Here is a 20314-nt window from a genome sequence, read left to right as displayed (position 1 = left end):
AAATGTGTGACCCATTCCCGGGCCGTATTTGGCCTCCAGGCTGCCAGCTGACTAGCTCTGCTATAAGTCTTAAAGTGACTAAAAACTGCTGACAAACTAGTATAAACATTCCAGGGGAAAGTGTGGTTAACCAAGTTTGCTTTATTAGTATATTTCTTTCCACAAACCCATAATTTGCTACTGTAATTAAACCAATTTGGTCATGACTTTGATTTATGGCTTTGGTTTTGACACTTTTTAGATTGTAATAGTTGTACAGAGTGTTGGTTTTATTTGTTTATAGTTAATGCATTGACAAACGTCGTCATCATGCGTCCCTCCAGGTGATGCTGGAGAAGTCCACCTTGAGTGCTCTCGGCTGGTAAAAAGGATGTACCAATACATTGCTTCCAACTTTGAGGGCTTCACCAGACAGTCAGCCTTCATGGTGGCTCAGTATGTCACAGAGCTGCAAAAGGTACACACACAAACAATATTAGCATTGGAACATAATTTAAACAGGTGATGGAGCAATGGAAACAAACAGAGTCATACGTATGCACTAATCCAAACCCCATTTGTCATTCCTGTCAAGGGTTTATTTTCTGCAGCTGTGAGTAACACACACATATGCGCGCACACACACACATTACTGCGCGCACACACATTAAGCAGCGGGATCTCAGCTGATCGAAAGACTTAACACTTTTGGCTTACAGTAAGATTTAGCACATTTGTGAAGAAGAGTTGTGAATTTTTTTTCCCCATCAAAGGTCATTTGAATTGTTCCCCAAATTTCCACAAACGGGGTTCGTAATTATTCTTACTCCATATGTGCTGGAATTAAGCTTTGAGCTAGATGTTGATTCAAGGCAGTGAGTCACGTCTGGCTCGCGAACATGGCTCCGCTCTACAACCAGACTGTGTTAATGTGACGCCCACTTGACTCAGCGTTTTGCAGAAGCAGAATTAACACATTGAGAAGAGGACACACAGAAACAGATATGTGAATGGATGAGCAGATGGAAAAGACGGGGAAGAGGTGTCTGTTTAAGTCATTTAACAGTCTGATGCGTGCTGGTAATCCATCCATCATCTTCCGCTTGTCCGAGGTCGGGTCGCGGGGGCAACAGCCTAAGCAGGGAAACCCAGACTTCCCTCTCCCCAGCCACTTCGTCTAGCTCTTCCCGGGGGATCCCGAGGCGTTCCCAGGCCAGCCGGGTGACATAGTCTTCCCAACGTGTCCTGGGTCTTCCCCGTGGCCTCCTACCGGTTGGACGGGGGGAAACTCATTTTGGCCGCATGTACCGTGATCTTATCCTTTCGGTCATGACCCAAAGCTCATGACCATAGGTGAGTATGGGAACGTAGATCGACCGGTAAATTGAGAGCTTTGCCTTCCGGCTCAGCTCCTTCTTCACCACAACGGATCGGTACAACGTCCGCATTACTGAAGACGCCGCACCGATCCGCCTGTCGATCTCACGATCCACTCTTCCCTCACTCGTGAACAAGACTCCTACGTACTTGAACTCCTCCACTTGGGGCAGGGTCTCCTCCCCAACCCGGAGATGGCATTCCATCCTTTTCCGGGCGAGAACCATGGACTCGGACTTGGAGGTGCTGATTCTCATTCCGGTCGCTTCACACTCGGCTGCGAACCGATCCAGCGAGAGCTGAAGATCCCGGTCGGATGAAGCCATCAGGACCACATCATCTGCAAAAAGCAGAGACCTAATCCTGCGGTTACCAAACTGGAACGCCTTGACTGCGCCTAGAAATTCTGTCCATAAAAGTTATGAACAGAATCGGTGACAAAGGACAGCCTTGGCGGAGTCCAACCCTCACTGGAAATGTGTTCGACTTACTGCCGGCAATGCGGACCAAGCTCTGGTACTGATCGTACAGGGAGCGGACCGCCACAATAAGACAGTCCGATACCCCATACTCTCTGAGCACTCCCCACAGGACTTCCCGAGGAACACGGTCGAATGCCTTCTCCAAGTCCACAAAGCACATGTAGACTGGTTGGGCAAAATCCCATGCACCCTCAAGAACCCTGCCGAGAGTATAGAGCTGGTCCACAGTTCCACGACCAGGACGAAAACCACAGTGTTCCTCCTGAATCCGAGGTTCGACTATCCGGCGTAGCCTCCTCTCCAGTACACCTGAATAAACCTTACCGGGAAGGCTGAGGAGTGTTATCCCACGATAGTTGGAACACACCCTCCGGTCCCCCTTCTTAAAGAGAGGAACCACCACCCCGGTCTGCCAATCCACAGGTACCGCCCCCGATGTCCACGCGATGCTGCAAAGTCTTGTCAACCAAGACAGCCCCACAGCATCCAGAGCCTTAAGGAACTCCAGGCGGATCTCGTCCACCCCTGGGGCCTTGCCAAGGAGCAGCTTTTTAACTACCTCAGCAACCTCAGCCCCAGAAATAGGAGAGTCCACCACAGATTCCCCAGGCACTGCTTCCTCATAGGAAGACATGTTGGTGGGATTGAGGAGGTATTCGAAGTATTCCTTCCACCTATCCACAACATCCGCAGTTGAGGTCAGCAGAACACCATCCGCACCATACACAGTGTTGATAGTGCACTGCTTCCCCTTCCTGAGGCGGCGGACGGTGGTCCAGAATCGCTTCGAAGCCGTCCGGAAGTCGTTTTCCATGGCTTCCCCGAACTCCTCCCATGTCCGAGTTTTTACCTCCGCGACCGCTGAAGCTGCACACCGCTTGGCCTGTCGGTACCTGTCCACTGCCTCCGGAGTCCTATGAGCCAAAAGGACCCGATAGGACTCCTTCTTCAGCTTGACGGCATCCCTCACCGCTGGTGTCCACCAAGGGGTTTTAGGATTGCCGCCCCGACAGGCACCAACTACCCTGCGGCCACAGCTCCGATCTGCCGCCTCGACAATAGAGGTGCGGAACATGGTCCACTCGGACTCAATGTCCAGCACCTCCCTCGTGACATCGTCAAAGTTCTTCCGGAGGTGCGAATTGTAACTTTCTCTGACAGGAGACTTTGCCAGACGTTCCCAGCAGACCCTCACAATGCGTTTGGGCCTGCCAGGTCTGTCCGGCATCCTCCCCCACCATCGCAGCCAACTCACCACCAGGTGGTGATCGGTAGAAATTTCCGCCCCTCTCTTCACCCGAGTGTCCAAAACATAAGGCCGCAAATCCGATGACACAACTACAAAGTCAATCATGGAACTGCGGCCTAGGGTGTCCTGGTGCCAAGTGCACATATGGGCACCCTTATGTTTGAACATGGTGTTTGTTATGGACAATCCGTGACGAGCACAAAAGTCCAATAACAAAACACCACTCGGGTTCAGATCCGGGCGGCCATTCTTCCCAATCACGCCTCTCCAGGTTTCACTGTCGTTGCCAACGTGAGCGTTGAAGTCTCCCAGTAGGACAAGGGAATCACCCGGGGGAGCACTTTCCAGTACTCCCTCGAGTGTTCCCAAAAAGGGTGGGTACTCTGAACTGCTGTTTGGTGCGTAAGCACAAACAACAGTCAGGACCCGTCCCCCCACCCGAAGGCGGAGGGAGGCTACCCTTTCGTCCGCCGGGTTGAACTCCGATGTACAGGCTTTGAGCCGGGGAGAAACAAGAATTGCCACCCCAGCCCGTCGCCTCTCACTGCCGGCAACGCCAGAGTGGAAGAGGGTCAAATCCCTCTCGAGAGAAGTGGTTCCAGAGCCCTTGCTGTGCGTCGAAGTGAGTCCGACTATATCCAGCCGGAATTTCTCGACTTCGCGCACTAGCTCAGGCTCTTCCCCCCCAGTGACGTGACGTTCCACGTCCCAAGAGCTAGCTTCTATAGCCGAGGATCAGACCGCCAAGTGCTCTGCCTTCGGCTCCCGCCCAGCTCACATTGCACCCGACCTCTATGGCCCCTGCTATGGGTGGTGAGCCCATTGGAGGGGTGACCTACGTTGCCCCTTCGGGCTGTGCCCGGCCGGGCCCCATGGGAACAGGCCCGGCCACCAGGCGTTCGCCATCGTGCCCCACCTTCGGGCCTGGCTCCAGAGGGGGGGCCCCGGTGACCCACGTCCGGGCGAGGAAATCTGGGTCCATGTTTTCTCTTCTTCATAAAGGTCTTCGAGCTGCTCTTTGTCTGATCCCTCACCTAGAACCTGTTTACCTTGGGAGACCCTACCAGGGGGCTTTATGCCCCCGGACAACATAGCTCCTAGGATCATTGGGACACGCAAACTCCTCTACCACGATAAGGTTGAAGCTCAGAGAGGAGGCGTGCTGGTAATGTGATGTTTTAAAAATTAGGATATGGCGGCGCCCGGACGGGCTGCGACACTGCGGAGCTCTTGCTAAAGATGGAACATTTGGCGGAAATGCCGGACAGTTCTGCAGACTTCATGGCTGGCTCGCATCGTGGTCACTCCGTGATCACATACGACCGCCAGACACTTCTGGATATGGACATATCGGGCCGTTTTGGACTGATAGACGCGTGCTTGTTCGACGTGCTAACTAGCATGGGGATACTTCGGCGGCTACATCCAGCGGCCTGTGAAGCAGCGAAGTCTAGTAGCAGCGGGGGCCGTCTACGGAGCAGACGCCAGCGGTGTGATCGGAAACGCGGATGCCGAGCGGGGCTTAAAACAAAGCAGAAGGCTAATCCCCACAGAACACCACTTCCCTCCATCCTGCAGCCGGATTTAAATAAAGGATGCGAGACTACTGGTCTGGGTAAGGAGTCTGTTAGATTAGAACAAGTTTTTTCTGCTTTGAGTGTTTCAGAGTTGGACGTGTGTTTTACCGAGGTGGCTAACTATGATGCGTGCAGTTTATCAAAGCAACAAACAAACAATCGGAAAATCCCCGTTACTGAGGTGGGTAACCATGATGCGTGCAGTTTATCAAAGCAACAATCAAACAATCGGAAAATTCCCGTCGTATCAATTCCTAGATATGGTCGTAATTATACTGAATGCACTGGGCATAATAAACACAACATTATTAATATTGCTATTACGGATAATTTGATCAAAAATTCCCTAAAACAGCCGACTACCTATAATATAGGTTTTTTAAACATAAGATCATTGTCTCCCAAAACGTTGTTAGTTAATGATATTATCAGAGACAACAATCTTAACGTCATTGGTCTCAGCGAAACCTGGCTTACACCAAACGACTTTTTTGCGCTAAATGAGGCATGTCCTCCTAACTTTACACATGCGCATATTGCCCGTCCGCTTAAAAGGGGGGGGGTCGCACTAATATACAACGAAAACTTTAACCTTAGTCCTAACATAAATAATAAATATAAATCGTTTGAGGTGCTTACTATGAAGTCTGTCACACCGCTCCCTCTACACCTGGCTGTTATCTACCGCCCCCCAGGGCCCTATTCGGACTTTATCAATGAATTCTCAGAGTTCGTTGCTGATCTACTGACACACGCCGATAATATAATCATAATGGGGGACTTTAATATCCATATGAATACCCCATCGGACCCACCGTGCGTAGCGCTCCAGACTATAATTGATAGCTGTGGTCTCACACAAATAATAAATGAACCCACGCATCGCAACGGTAATACGATAGACCTAGTGTTTGTCAGGGGTATCACCGTTTCCAAAGTTACGATACTCCCGTACACTAAAGTATTGTCCGATCATTACCTTATAAAATTTGAGGTTCAGACGCATGTTCGTCAAACTAATAATAATAATAACTGCTATAGCAGCCGCAACATTAATACGGCCACAACGACAACTCTTGCTGACCTACTGCCCTCGGTAATGGCACCATTCCCAAAGTATGTGGGCTCTATTGATAACCTCACTAACAACTTCAACGATGCCCTGCGCGAAACCATTGATGACAAAGCACCGCTAAAGTTAAAAAAGGCTCCAAAAAAGCGCACCCCGTGGTGTACAGAAGAAACTAGAGCTCAGAAATTATGTAGAAAGCTGGAACGCAAATGGCGCACGACTAAACTTGAGGTGCACCATCAAGCATGGAGTGATGGTTTAATAACTTATAAACGCATGCTTACCTTAGCTAAAGCTAAATATTACTCAAATCTCATCCACCGTAATAAAAACGATCCTAAATTTTTGTTTAGTACGGTAGCATCGCTAACCCAACAAGGGACCCCCTCCAGTAGCTCCACCCACTCAGCTGATGACTTTATGCAATTCTTTAGTAAGAAAATTGAAGTCATTAGAAAGGAGATTAAAGACAATGCGTCCCAGCTACAACGGGGTTCTATTAACACTGACACGATTCTATATACGGCGGATACTGCCCTCCAAAATAGTTTCTCTCGTTTTGAGGAAATAACATTAGAGGAATTGTTACAACGTGTAAATGGAATAAAACAAACAACATGTTTACTTGAGCCTCTTCCTGGGAAACTGATCAAGGAGCTCTTTGTATTATTAGGTCCATCAGTGCTAAATATTATAAACTTATCACTTTCCTCGGGCACTGTTCCCCTAGCATTCAAAAAAGCGGTTATTCATCTTCTTAAAAAACCTAACCTCGATCCTGACCTCATGGTAAACTACCGACCGGTGTCTCACCTTCCCTTTATTTCAAAAATCCTCGAAAAAATTGTTGCGGAGCAGTTAAATGAACACTTAGCGTCTAACAATCTATGTGAAACCTTTCAATCCGGTTTCAGGGCAAATCATTCGACGGAGACAGCCCTCGCAAAAATGACTAATGATCTATTGCTAACGATGGATTCTGATGCGTCATCTATGTTGCTGCTCCTCGATCTTAGCGCTGCTTTCGATACTGTCGATCATAATATTTTATTGGAACGTATCAAAACACGAATTGGTATGTCCGACTTAGCCCTGTCTTGGTTTAACTCTTATCTTACTGATAGGATGCAGTGTGTCTCCCATAACAATGTGACCTCGGACTACGTTAAGGTAACGTGTGGAGTTCCCCAGGGTTCGGTCCTTGGCCCTGCACTCTTCAGCATCTACATGCTGCCGCTAGGTGACATCATACGCAAATACGGTGTTAGCTTTCACTGTTATGCTGATGACACCCAACTCTACATGCCCCTAAAGCTGACCAACATGCCGGATTGTAGTCAGCTGGAGGCGTGTCTTAATGAAATTAAACAATGGATGTCCGCTAACTTTTTGCAACTCAACGCCAAAAAAACGGAAATGCTGATTATCGGTCCTGCTAGACACCGTACTTTATTTAATAATACAACTCTAACATTTGACAACCAAACAATTAAACAAGGCGACACGGTAAAGAATCTGGGTATTATCTTCGACCCAACTCTCTCCTTTGAGTCACACATTAAAAGCGTTACTAAAACGGCCTTCTTTCATCTCCGCAATATCGCTAAAATTCGCTCCATTCTGTCGCCTAAAGACGCTGAGATCCTTATCCATGCGTTTGTTACGTCTCGTCTCGATTACTGTAACGTATTATTTTCGGGTCTCCCCATGTCTAGCATTAAAAGATTACAGTTGGTACAAAATGCAGCTGCTAGACTTTTGACAACAACAAGAAAGTTTGATCACATTACGCCTGTACTGGCTCACCTGCACTGGCTTCCTGTGCACTTAAGATGTGACTTTAAGGTTTTACTACTTACGTATAAAATACTACACGGTCTAGCTCCATCCTATCTTGCCGATTGTATTGTACCATATGTCCCGGCAAGAAATCTGCATTCAAAGGACTCCGGCTTATTAGTGATTCCCAAAGCCCAAAAAAAGTCTGCGGGCTGTAGAGCTTTTTCATTTCGGGCTCCAGTACTCTGGAATGCCCTCCCGGTAACAGTTCGAGATGCCACCTCAGTAGAAGCATTTAAGTCTCACCTTAAAACTCATTTGTATACTCTAGCCTTTAAATAGACTCCCTTTTTAGACCAGTTGATCTGCCGTTTCTTTTCTTTTTCTTCTATGTCCCACTCTCCTTTGTGGAGGGAGTCCGGTCCGATCCGGTGGCCATGTACTGCTCGCCTGTGTATCGGCTGGGGACATCTCTGCGCTGCTGATCCGCCTCCGCTTGGGATGGTTTCCTGCTGGCTCCGCTGTGAACGGGACTCTCGCTGCTGTGTTGGATCCGCTTTGGACTGGACTCTTGCGACTGTGTTGGATCCATTATGGATTGAACTTTCACAGTATCATGTTAGACCCGCTCGACATCCATTGCTTTGTTCCTCTCCAAGGTTCTCATAGTCATCATTGTCACCGACGTCCCACTGGGTCATTATTGTCACCCATGTCCCACTGGGTGTGAGTTTTCCTTGCCCTTATGTGGGCCTACCGAGGATGTCGTAGTGGTTTGTGCAGCCCTTTGAGACACTAGTGATTTAGGGCTATATAAGTAAACATTGATTGATTGATTGATTATGAAGAAAAGTGTAATTTAGCCTTGTCGACACACACAAAGAAAAAAGCTGGTCTTTCTACCTGTACCTCATAAAAGTCGAATATTTTATTATTTTCTCAAGACAAAATAATGTCGAAATTGAACTTTAGTCAGTGTACAGCTGGTACAGCATTATGCATTAAATTTACACTGGAAAAAGGTTAAAGGAACCACATGTAAAAATATGGCCAGAAATGGTACTGCAATCACACTTAAAATTCTATAGTCTCCTCCCCCTCTACCTGACTGTGGTTGACAGATACACAACCGAATCCAGCTCGATCGACTGGGCTACTCCAAGGAACTTTAAACTTTCACTGCCTCTTAATAGGGGTTGAGGTGCTGGGACCATAATAGCTGAATGGACAAGTGTTTTGTCAATAACAGACCTCTAACAAACACATTTTACACAGAAAGTAAGCCTGCACGTTGGAGTTCAACCCAGTGAACGAAAGGGTAGCCTCCCTCCGCCTTCGGGTGGGGGGACGGGTCCTGACTGTTGTTTGTGCTTACGCACCAAACAGCAGTTCGGAGTACCCGCCCTTTTTGGGTACACTCCAGTACTCCCTCGGGTGATTCCCTTGTCCTACTGGGGGACTTCAAAGCTCATGTTGGCAACGACAGTGAAACCTGGAGAGGTGTGATTGGGAAGAATGGCCGCCCGGATCTGAACCTGAGTGGTGTTTTGTTATTGGACTTTTGTGCTCGTCACGGATTGTCCATAACAAACACCATGTTCAAACATAAGGGTGTCCATATGTGCACTTGGCACCAGGACACCCTATGCTGCAGTTCCATGATCGACTTTGTAGTGGTCATCGGATTTGCGGCCTTATGTTTTGGACACTCGGGTGAAGAGAAGGGCGGAAATTTCTACCGATCACCACTTGGTGGTGAGTTGGCTGCGATGGTGGGGGAGGATGCCGGACTGACCTGGCAGGCCCAAACGCATTGTGAGGGTCTGCTGGGAACGTCTGGCAGAGTCTCCTGTCAGAGAAAGTTACAATTCCCATCTCCGGAAAAACTTCGAACATGTCACGAGGAAGGTGCTGGACATTGAGTCCGAATGGACCATGTTCCGCACCTCTATTGTCGAGGCGGCTGATCGGAGCTGTGGCCGCAAGGTAGTTGGTGCCTGTCGGGGCGGCAATCCTAAAACCCCTTGGTGGACACCAGCGGTGAGGGATGCCGTCAAGCTGAAGGAGTCCTATCGGGTCCTTTTGGCTCATAGGACTCCGGAGGCAGTGGACAGGTAGCGACAGGCCAAGCGGTGTGCGGCTTCAGCGGTCGCTGAGGCAAAAACTCGGACATGGGAGGAGTTCGGGGAAGCCATGGAAAATGACTTCCGGACGGCTTCGAAGCGATTCTGGACCACCGTCCGCTGCCTCAGGAAGGGGAAGCAGTGCACTATCAACACCGTGTATGGGGCGGATGGTTTTCTGCTGACCTCAACTGCGGATGTTGTGGATAGGTGGAAGGAATACTTCGAAGACCTCCTCAATCCCACCAACACGTCTTCCTATGAGGAATCTGTGGTGAACTCTCCTATTTCTGGTGCTGAGGTAGTTAAAAAGCTCCTCGGTGGCAAGGCCCCCTAGTGTGGACGAGACCCTTAAGGCTCTGGATGCTGTGGGGCTGTCTTGGTTGACAAGACTCTGCAGCATCGCGTGGACATTGGGGGCGGGTACCTCTGGATTGGCAGACCGGGGTGGTGGTTCCTCTCTTTAAGAAGGGGGACCGGAGGGTGTGTTCCAACTATCGTGGGATCACACTCCTCAGCCTTCCCGGTAAGGTTTATTCAGGTGTACTGGAGAGGAGGCTACGCCGGATAGTCGAACCTCGGATTCAGGAGGAACAGTATGGTTTTTGTCCTGGTCGTGGAACTGTGGACCAGCTCTATACTCTCGGCAGGGTTCTTGAGGGTGCATGGGATTTTGCCCAACCAGTCTACATGTGCTTTGTGGACTTGGAGAAGGCATTCGACCGTGTCCCTCGGGAAGTCCTGTGGGGAGTGCTCAGAGAGTATGGGGTATCGGACTGTCTTATTGTGGCGGTCCGCTCCCTGTACGATCAGTGCCAGAGCTTGGTCCGCATTGCCGGCAGTAAGTCGAACACATTTCCAGTGAGGGTTGGACTCCGCCAAGGCTGTCCTTTGTCACCGATTCTGTTCATAACTTTTATGGACAGAATTTCTAGGCGCAGTCAAGGCGTTGAGGGGTTCCGGTTTGGTGACCGCAGGATTAGGTCTCTGCTTTTTGCAGATGATGTGGTCCTGATGGCTTCATCTGACCGGGATCTTCAGCTCTCACTGGATCAGTTTGCAGCCGAGTGTGAAGCGACCGGAATGAGAATCAGCACGTCCAAGTCCGAGTCCATGGTTCTCGCCCGGAAAAGGGTGGAGTGCCATCTCCGGGTTGGGGAGGAGACCCTGCCCCAAGTGGAGGAGTTCAAGTACGTAGGAGTCTTGTTCACGAGTGAGGGAAGAGTGGATCGTGAGATCGACAGGCGGATCGGTGCGGCGTCTTCAGTTATGCGGACGTTGTATCGATCCGTTGTGGTGAAGAAGGAGCTGAGCCAGAAGGCAAAGCTCTCAATTTACTGGTCGATCTACGTTCCCATCCTCACCTATGGTCATGACCGAAAGGATAACATCACGGGTATAAGCGGCCGAAATGAGTTTCTCCCGCCGTGTGGCGGGGCTCTCCCTTAGAGATAGGGTGAGAAGCTCTGCCATCCGGGAGGAACTCAAAGTAAAGCCGCTGCTCCTCCACATCGAGAGGAGCCAGATGAGGTGGTTCGGGCATCTGGTCAGGATGCCACCCAAACGCCTCCCTAGGGAGGTGTTTAGGGCACGTCCAACTGGTAGGAGGCCACGGGGAAGACCCAGGACACGTTGGGAAGACTATGTCTCCCGGCTGGCCTGGGAACGCCTCGGGACCCCCCGGGAAGAGCTAGGCGAAGTGGCTGGGGAGAGGGAAGGTTTCCCTGCTTAGGCTGTAGCCCCCGCGACCCAACCTTGGATAAGCGGAAGAAGATGGATGGATGGATGGTTTACATTGGGTTCTGTTATGTCTGGAGAGTCATAAGGCCATACAGATCTTTTTTTTGTTGTTTGTTTTTGTTTTCAATCCTGTTACGTGTCTCTTTCCAGGTTACTCTGCGACCAGACATTAAAATGCACCTGACAGAAGGCATTTACATGATACTGAACATTTGCAAGGAGCCGGATATCAAGTTCCTCAAGGCAGGATTGGGAGGAGGAGTCCGCGAGGTGTTTAATGAGCTCCACAGCAACTACATCAACCATTACAGACCCCAGCGACTAGGAGAGGAGATGTACACTTTGAAATGACAACAGGCGTCTTTTAATATAGGCCAAAGTGACCCATTTCAATGTATGCTTCTATTGATAGCAGATTTTATGTATTACACTGCCATGTTTGTACATGTTGTGCTTTGAAACGGATCATGTAAAAAGGCTTAAGTTGCTACAAAATTGCAAAGAAAAATGATTGAAATCATTATGCACATTGTCTTCCCTGCATTATCCACAGAGGCTTAATAACGTGAATATGGTATGATTTTCTTGCATAAAAAACAGTTATTTAGTGTGTAAAGATTTACTGCAAATATACTTTTCAAACCTTTTGAATTGCATTATTTTATGACAATATTTTTTTACTGCTCATTAGCTAATGGATCAGTAGCAGTGTTTTGGAAATTAATCCATGGGATTAGTACAATCTGTCAATTTTGATTGTCCCACAACCATTTTGCTCTATTTGTTTAATAACACATCTTATTGAAAGATAAATTGATTAAAGCTGAAGCATTTTTGTGCTGTAGTGGCACAATAATTATCGCCTGACTCGCGTCTCACCAACCTCATCAATTTTTAGGATTCCCTGCACCACTGAAAATAATGCCAATGCAGCACTTTTTTGTGTGTGTGTGAGAACAGCCCATATTTTATTCTTACATTAATGCTAAACCCTCTCAAAAGACTCCATAGAGATTATCTGTAATACTGAACTGACCTCTTAAATATATAATAATGAGATTAACTTTGAGGCCTTGTATTCAAAAGGATAACTGTAAAATGTTCAACTCCTGGTAGTGAATCACAGTTATGTGGTAAACGGATATAATAAACCAACTGAGGGGCTTATCTGTGAAGTCGGTAAACGTCAACAAAACTGCATCCACAGCGGTACATCATAGCTATCTATAGTGAAGCATGGCAGAATAAGGATTCATCGGTTTTTATTTCAGCAAGAACTATGAAAAAAAGTCGAGGGCCTTATAAACACTTCTACGTTGAAATAAATTGAGGCCGCATAACAATGAGCCCTGCTGCAACCGACTTATTGTCCAACTTTTATTTGATTTTTCAAATGCTTTAACAGTTCTGTGTTCATCTTCAAAGCAATACAAACAAAAAGAGTGAAATAAAATAAATGCTGAGAGTGCAGTCACTTAGAAAATGTTAGTCTTTTTTTCTAGATTGTTCAGACCTCCACATCTTTGTTTTGTATTTTGATGCATTAGACCATGTCCCCTGTTATATTGACAGTCTTTATAAAGTTTACAAGATTCATATTTTCATTTTTACAAATAACTGATGTGTCGTTGACCCAGACAGTGCAACATGGATAGCTAGCAATCTTTCACTGTCTTTCTCTAATACAGTCAAACACTTAACTGTCCCATTCAATTCCATATGATATACACAAGCTAATTATTGACATGTAGAACCCTGTAACCATTCCTATTTCTGGATGACATGTTTTTTGTTTTTTTACAGCCAAATTGAACCCTTCAGGGGTATTTTGAGACCCTTGTGGTTAATTTTAGGATATTCTGGTAAGAGTGAAGGCAGGAAAGGTTTAACTTTTCAGAATCCGAATAGTTTTTATTGCCATTGTTTAAGAAACTAGTTCACAAACTAGGAATTTTACTTATCGCAATTGTTCAACAAACCACGTATAACACAGAATAATTTGAGCTGTAATTGACCTATCAGATCTTGTTATTGTTCATGTGCCTGATGGCTGGGGAAAAAACTGTTCAAGTGGCAGAAGGTGTGGATCTGGATGGACCATAGTCTGCTACCTAAGGGGTGAGGGGAGAATAGTTTGTGTTCTTTAAGCCACTTCCACTTTTTCTTCATGAACTTGTCTATTGCTCCATCAAATTTTAAAAATTTAACTATCGCAATGATTGTCCACGCTAAAGACACTATTGACACCTATTTTTAGACTGATGCCATTATCTAAAACCAATGATAATGTATTTTTCTTAATGACTTTGATGCCAAAATGAAAGTTGATGTGTTTGATTCTTGGTGCCATGTGACATGCATAAGACATAAGGAAAAGAGAATTGTACTGAATTAAGTCGTTTGATGCGGATGCAATGGACAGAACTATCTAGCCATCCATTTTCTACCACATGTCCCTCTTGGGGTGACTGGACTCTTGAGCCTATCCCAGCTGCACTCAAGCAGAAGGCAGAGTACATCCAAGTCTCCACCTCATCGCAGGGCCACAAGACAACCATTCAAACTCACTTTCACGCAGTAGGGCCAGTTTAGTGTTGCCAATCACCCTATCCCCAGGTGAAAGTCTTTGTAGGTGGAAGAAAGCCCACTCAGTCACAGGAAGAACATGCGAACTCCACTTGGAAAGACAGCGAGCTCGGGAAACAAACCTACGACCTTCTCGTTGTGAGGCACGAGCGCCAATGGAAATTAGTAACATATCGATTTAAATGTGAAAGGTATGCATTCATATGAATATTTACTGACAAACCACACTGTGGCGCTGTTATTAAACCCCATAAATCAGAATGACTTGACATTTTTTGTGTCAAATCACCACAAAATTAAGTACAGACAGGGCCCTGATGAGAACATGCCTCTAAAATTTTAACAGGTTTATCCACCATGAAGCTAAAATGACTTTGCAGGGCTATGGGTGGTAATTGACAACAAATTGATAAAATTAATTAAATTGTTATACAACTTTGGATATGTATGGACATGCACACACATCAGTTACATGGAGTGTCCTAATCCTGAGTATGTACAATATAGAGATATAACAACCTGCTCAGTGGCTTTGCGGTTAGAGTGTCCGCCCTGACATCGGTAGGTCTTGAGTTCAAACCTCGGCCGAGTCATATCAAAGACTATAAAAATGGGACCCATTACCTCCCCACTTGGCACTTAGCATCAAGGGGTTAGAATTGGGGGTTAAATAACCTAAAATGATTCCCGGGCGTGGCCACTGCTGCTGCTCACTGCTACTCTCATCTCCCAGGGGGTGGGACATGGGGATGGGTCAAATGCAGAGGGTAATTTTCACCACACCTAGTGTGAGTGTGTGACTATCATTGTTACTTTTACTTTAACTATCTTAATGCATGTGCATTCAAATCATTAACAGTATTTTAGATAACTGGTACTATTCTGACAAAGATTTAACACAAGTTTGAATTGTGGCACTTATATTGCCATATATCAGCTAATGTGTGGAAGTGTGGGGGAACACATATAAGAGTAACATAAAGGCATTGTATTAACTCCAGAAAAGGATTATTCATAAAGCAGATTATCTGGAACACACTAACATACTATTTATTGATTCTGGTTTATTGAAACTACAGGAGCTACTAACGTTATAGACATTACATGTTATGTTTGAGGCTAAAAGTAAAACATTACCAGCAAATTTACAAGAAATGTTTGTCATCACTTCTGAGAATGAAGAGCAAACATCAGCATTCAAGGAGAACTTTAAAACAAATGTGTATATGTTTATTATTTTACTTTTTTTCTTCTGGTTTTGTATTTTCTTTGTATTATCCCGTTAGGTTTTTATTATTTTTTGTTCGGTTTGTACTTCATGAAGTTTTTGCACTTGTTTCTTTTTTGTGTGTTTTGGTTTGTTTTCGGGCCGCACGGTGGTAGAGGGGTTAGTCCGTCTGCCTCACAATACGAAGGTCCTGACTAGTCCTCAGTTCAATCCCGGACTCGGGATCTTTCTGTGTGGAGTTTGCATGTTCTCCCCGTGACTGCGTGGGTTCCGTCCGGGTACTCCGGCTTCCTCCCACCTCCAAAGACATGCACCTGGGGATAGGTTGATTGGCAACACTGAATTGGCCCTAGTGGGTGAATGTGAGTATGAATGTTGTCTGTCTATTTGTGTTGGCCCTGCGATGAGCTGGCGACTTGTCCAGGGTGTACACCGCCTTCCACCCGAACGCAGCTGAGATAGGCTCCAGCACCCTCCGCCACCCCAAAAGGGACAGGCGGTAGAAAATGGATTGATGGATGGTGTATATCAGCGGTGGTGGTTAAACTATGGAATTCTCTTTACAATGAGATAAAAGATTGTATAAATATATTCCAACTGAAAAAATATATAAACACAGAACAATAAAAAGATATGGACAGCTGCAAATGTTTACTTATTTTACTTGTTTTTTGTCTGGTTTTGTATTTGTTTTGTATCATCCCGTGAGGTGTATATTATTTGTTGTTCGGTTTGTACGTCATTAAGTTTTTGCATTTGGTTTTTTTTTTTCATTATATTTGGATGTATTTGTTTGGTTTGAAGGAGCTGAGCCGGAAAGCAAAGTTCTCAATTTACCGGTCGATCCACGTTCCCATCCTCATCTATCGTCATGAGCTTTGGGTCATGACCGAAAGGATAAGATCACGGGTACAAGCGGCCGAAATGAGTTTCCTCCGCCGGGTGGCGGGGTTCTCCCTTAGAGATAGGGTGAGAAGCTCTGCCATCCGAGAGGAACTCAAAGTAAAGCCGCTGCTCCTTCACATCGAGAGGAGCCAGATGATGTGGCTCGGGCATCTGGTCAGGATGCCACCCGAACCCCTCCCGAAGGGAGGTGTTTAGGGCACGTCCGACCGGTAGGAGGCCACAGGGAAGACCCAGGACACGTTGGGAAGACTATGTCTCCCGGCTGGCCTGGGAACACCTCGGGATCCCCCGGGAAGAGCTAGACAAAGTGGCTGGGGAGAGGAGAGTCTGGGCTTCCCTGCTTAGGCTGCTGCCCCCGCGACCCGACCTCGGATAAGCGGAAGAAGATGGATGGATGGATGTTTGGTTTGTGTGGTTGTGAATCTGGGCCAGGGGTCACCAACGCGGTGCCCGCGGGCACCAGGTAGCCCGTAAGGACCAGATGAGTCGCCCGCTGGCCTGTTCTAAAAATAGCTCAAATAGCAGCACTTACCAGTGAGCTGCCTCTATTTTTTAAATTGTATTTATTTACTAGCAAGCTGGTCTCCCTTTGCTTGACATTATTAATTCTAAGAGAGACAAAACTCAAATAAAATGAGAAAATCCAAGAAAATATTTTAAAGACTTGGTCTTCACTTGTTTAAATAAATTCTTCTTTTTTTTTACACTGCTTCTTATAACTTTCAGAAAGACAATTTTAGAGAAAAAATACAACCTTGAAATGGACTTTAGGATTTTTAAACACATATACCTTTTTGTCTTTTAAATTCCTTCCTCTTCTTTCCTGACAATTTAATTTTTTTTATTGTAAAGAATAATAAATACATTTTAATTTAACTCTTTATTTTAGCTTGTTTTTTTCGACGAAGAATATTTGTGAAATATTTCTTCAAACGTATTATTATTAAAATTTAAAGAAAAATATTCTGGCAAATCTAGAAAATCTGTATAATCAAATTTAAATCTTATTTCAAAGTCTTTTGAATTTCTTGAAAAATTTGGTTTTGGAAAATCTAGAAGAAATAATGATTTGTCTTTGTTAGGAATATAGCTTGGTCCAATTTGTTATATATTCTAACAAAGTGCAGATTGGATTTTAACCTATTTAAAACTAATTTTAATCAGGAAAAATTACTAATGATGTTCCATTAATTATTTTTTTTCGTTAGCTAGTTTTTCTCTTCTTTTTTTTCGGTTGAATTTTGAATTTTAAAGATTCGAAATTGAAGATAAACTATGTTTCAAAATTTAATTTTCTTTTTTTGTGTGTTTTCTTCTTTTTTAAACCGTTCAATTAAGTGTTTTTTCATCATTTATTCTCTACAAAAAAAACTACCGTAAAAGGAAAAAAAATGTACGATGGAATGACAGACAGAAATTGAGCAAATTGGCTATTTCTGGCAATTTATTTAAGTGTGTATCAAACTGGTAGCCTTTCGCATTAATCAGTACCCAAGAAGTTGCTCTTGGTTTCAAAAAGGTTGGTGACCCCTGATCTGGGCTATCCATTAACTACTTATATTGAAGGGGGCAGGAAATATAAGATTTTCTTCATCCTGTTCTTTCTCAAGCATAGGTGTGTTAATATGTGTTTTGTTGTTAGAGTTTGATTGTATATTGATCAAAAATGCACATCAAGGAGATAAATAAAAAAAATAAACGGAAAAATTGTAACCTTGTGATGTAAACGTTTTACATCACACTGCTACAATTCAATTTGTGTCAGAATTTCACCTTATTTTAAATAATAATGATCTGAGTGCATGTTAAAGGCAGAGCTGCTGGGTTCCTCCCATTTAAACCGGTCCTCAGTCGTGTCAGACCCTCTAGTGCCTCTAGCGTACTAGTGTAGTACAGCAACATGCAGCCTGTAGCATGGATAGCAGTTCCCTCCGCTTGCTGCCGATCTATAACTAAACATGTCCAGCAATGACCGGCCTCTCCGTCATTATTTATTTATTTCACTGTCTGCCTTAACGATGCGGCAAGGAACGTTCATCCAGAACGGTGTCATGCGATGTTTTGATTGGATTACAGCGAGTTAGCCTTTGCCCTCTAACCTCTTTGATTTTTGGCTAGCTGCTTCCTGCCCCCCCCCCCCAACCCCCTAGCAAGGAACAGACAGATTCACGGAGCAACTACGCCTGCCGAAGCCGCTCGGCGAAGCGCCCAGTGCGGACACGGGAGGACCGGGACGAGCCTCCACCAGTGAACTCGGAGCAGAGCTTAGCTGAGCCGAGCCACCGAACAGTCGGCGGGCGAACAAGACACGGCGAGAAAAAGAGAACCATGCGGAGGAAATCGAGGATATTGTTATGTTTTGCGGTGCTGTGGGTGCTGGGGATAGCCTACTACTTCTACTCCGGGACGGCGTTGGGGCGAAAGGTAAGACTGGCTTCTTTTTTTTTTTAACTCACCGCTCTGCGCCGGTGTTCTTCCAGGGGACAAAGAGTCGATGGAGTGGCGGACGCGATGCCTCTCTCCCGCTTTTAGGCGTGGAGGCCCCGGTAGTTGCCATAGAGAAAGCGTACATTTGGTTCCAATAGTTGGGTGGGGGGAGACAGTGTCTCGGAACTGGCCGGTGAACTTGCACCGACCTCCCGCTGGTTATACTGCCAGTGGCAGCGGGAGGGACTCACGTCAACGCCACGGAGAGTGTCCTCCTGGGCCGGCGAACGTGAGAGCGGAGTAGTCGATGGAGAAGGCGGGTTATTGATTTGAGGCTGCCGGCCTGGATTACAGGGCCGGGGGGGCTCGCCTGCGGTGTGGAGCACGTCAGCACATAAGCATCGAGCAGGAAGTGAAGGCAACACTTAAATGGCGTAAAATAATATTTTACATTTTTTAATCTCCCGTGGATGTATAAACCCCGTTTCCATATGAGTTGGTAAATTGTGTTAGGTGTAAATATAAACGGAATACAATGATTTGCAAATCCTTTTCAACCCGTATTCAGTTGAATACGCTACAAAGACAACATAATTGATGTTCAAACTGCAAATCTTTTTTTTTGCAAATAACCATTAACTTTAGAATTTGATGCCATTAACATGTGACAAAGAAGTTGGGAAAGGTGGCAATAAATACTGATAAAGTTGAGGAATGCTCATCAAACACTTATTGGGGACCTCCCACAAGTGTGCAGGCCAATTGGGAACAAGTTGGTGCCATGATTGGGTATAAAAGCAGCTTCTATGAAATGCTAAGTAATTCACAAACAAGGATGGGGTGAGGGTCACCACTTGTCAAACAGTTTTAGAACAACATTTCTCAACGAACTATTGCAAGGAATTTAGGGATTTTACCATTTACGGTCCGTAAAATCAACAAAAGGTTCAGAGAATCTGGAAAAATCACTGCACGTAAGCGAAGATATTACGGACTTTTGACCCCTCCGGTGGTACTGCATCAAAAACCGACATCAGTGTTTAAAGGATATCACCACACGGGCTCAGGAACACTTAAGAAAACCACTGTCAGTGACTACAGTTGGTCGCTACATCTGTAAGTGCAAGTTAAAACTACTATGCAAAGCCAAAGCCATTTATTAACGACACCCAGAAACGCCGCCGGCTTCGCTGGGCCCGAGCTCATCTAAGATGGACTGAGGCAAAGTGGAAAAGTGTTCTGTGGTCTGATGAGTCCACATTTCAAATTATATTTGGAAACTGGACGTGGTGTCCTCCAGAACAAAGAGGAAAATAACCATCTGGATTGTTATAGGCACAAAGTTCAAAAGCCAGCATCTGTGATGGTATGGGGGAGCATTAATGCCCAAGGCATGGGTAACTTACACATCTGTGAAGGCACCATTAATGCTGAATGGTCCATACAGGTTTTGGAGCAACATATAGATAGTACTTTATTGATTCCTTCAGGAAAATTAAAATTCCAGCAGCAGTGTACAGAGTTGAGATCAATTTAAAAAAAGTTCAAGTAAATAATGGGGGTTTAAATGGAAACAAAATAGAGAAATATTACAATAAGAATACAAAATAAAAAGAAACAATGGGAATAAAAATATAACAGTAAAATAAGAATATAACAAAACAAAGTAGGCAGTAGTGACCATGTTATGAAAACGTATTGATTGCACTGTTATTGTTTTGCATCCCCTGTCATCCTAGTGCAAAACAATGCCAAGCCACGTGTTACAACAGCGTGGCTTCATAGTAAA

General features: G+C 45.5%; 2 protein-coding genes and 1 long non-coding RNA gene across 3 annotated transcripts in view; 2 read left to right on the top strand and 1 right to left on the bottom strand.

Moving 5' to 3' along the window:
• The window catches only part of urb2 (URB2 ribosome biogenesis homolog), a 63724-nt gene extending 50863 nt beyond the window's left edge, over positions 1-12861 (top strand). Inside the window, exons 11-12 of the mRNA XM_061879682.1 lie at positions 324-457; positions 11529-12861. Of these exons, the coding sequence (XP_061735666.1) occupies positions 324-457; positions 11529-11729 (335 nt within the window). The 3' untranslated portion in view covers positions 11730-12861. The remainder of the gene's footprint in view (positions 1-323; positions 458-11528) is intronic.
• Positions 122-18923, bottom strand: LOC133538267 (uncharacterized). Its single transcript, XR_009802959.1, has 2 exons — positions 18555-18923; positions 122-448 (listed from the first exon to the last, which is right to left on the bottom strand). It is a non-coding gene; the product is annotated as an uncharacterized LOC133538267 (long non-coding RNA).
• The window catches only part of galnt2 (UDP-N-acetyl-alpha-D-galactosamine:polypeptide N-acetylgalactosaminyltransferase 2), a 145190-nt gene continuing 142860 nt past the window's right edge, over positions 17985-20314 (top strand). Inside the window, exon 1 of the mRNA XM_061879723.1 lies at positions 17985-18522. Coding sequence (XP_061735707.1) covers positions 18427-18522 — 96 coding nt within the window. The 5' untranslated portion in view covers positions 17985-18426. The remainder of the gene's footprint in view (positions 18523-20314) is intronic.

This window comes from Nerophis ophidion, linkage group LG02 (genome assembly GCF_033978795.1).
Source record: "Nerophis ophidion isolate RoL-2023_Sa linkage group LG02, RoL_Noph_v1.0, whole genome shotgun sequence".
Classification (NCBI taxonomy): Eukaryota; Metazoa; Chordata; class Actinopteri; order Syngnathiformes; family Syngnathidae; genus Nerophis; species Nerophis ophidion.
This window is presented reverse-complemented; position numbering and strand designations above follow the sequence as displayed.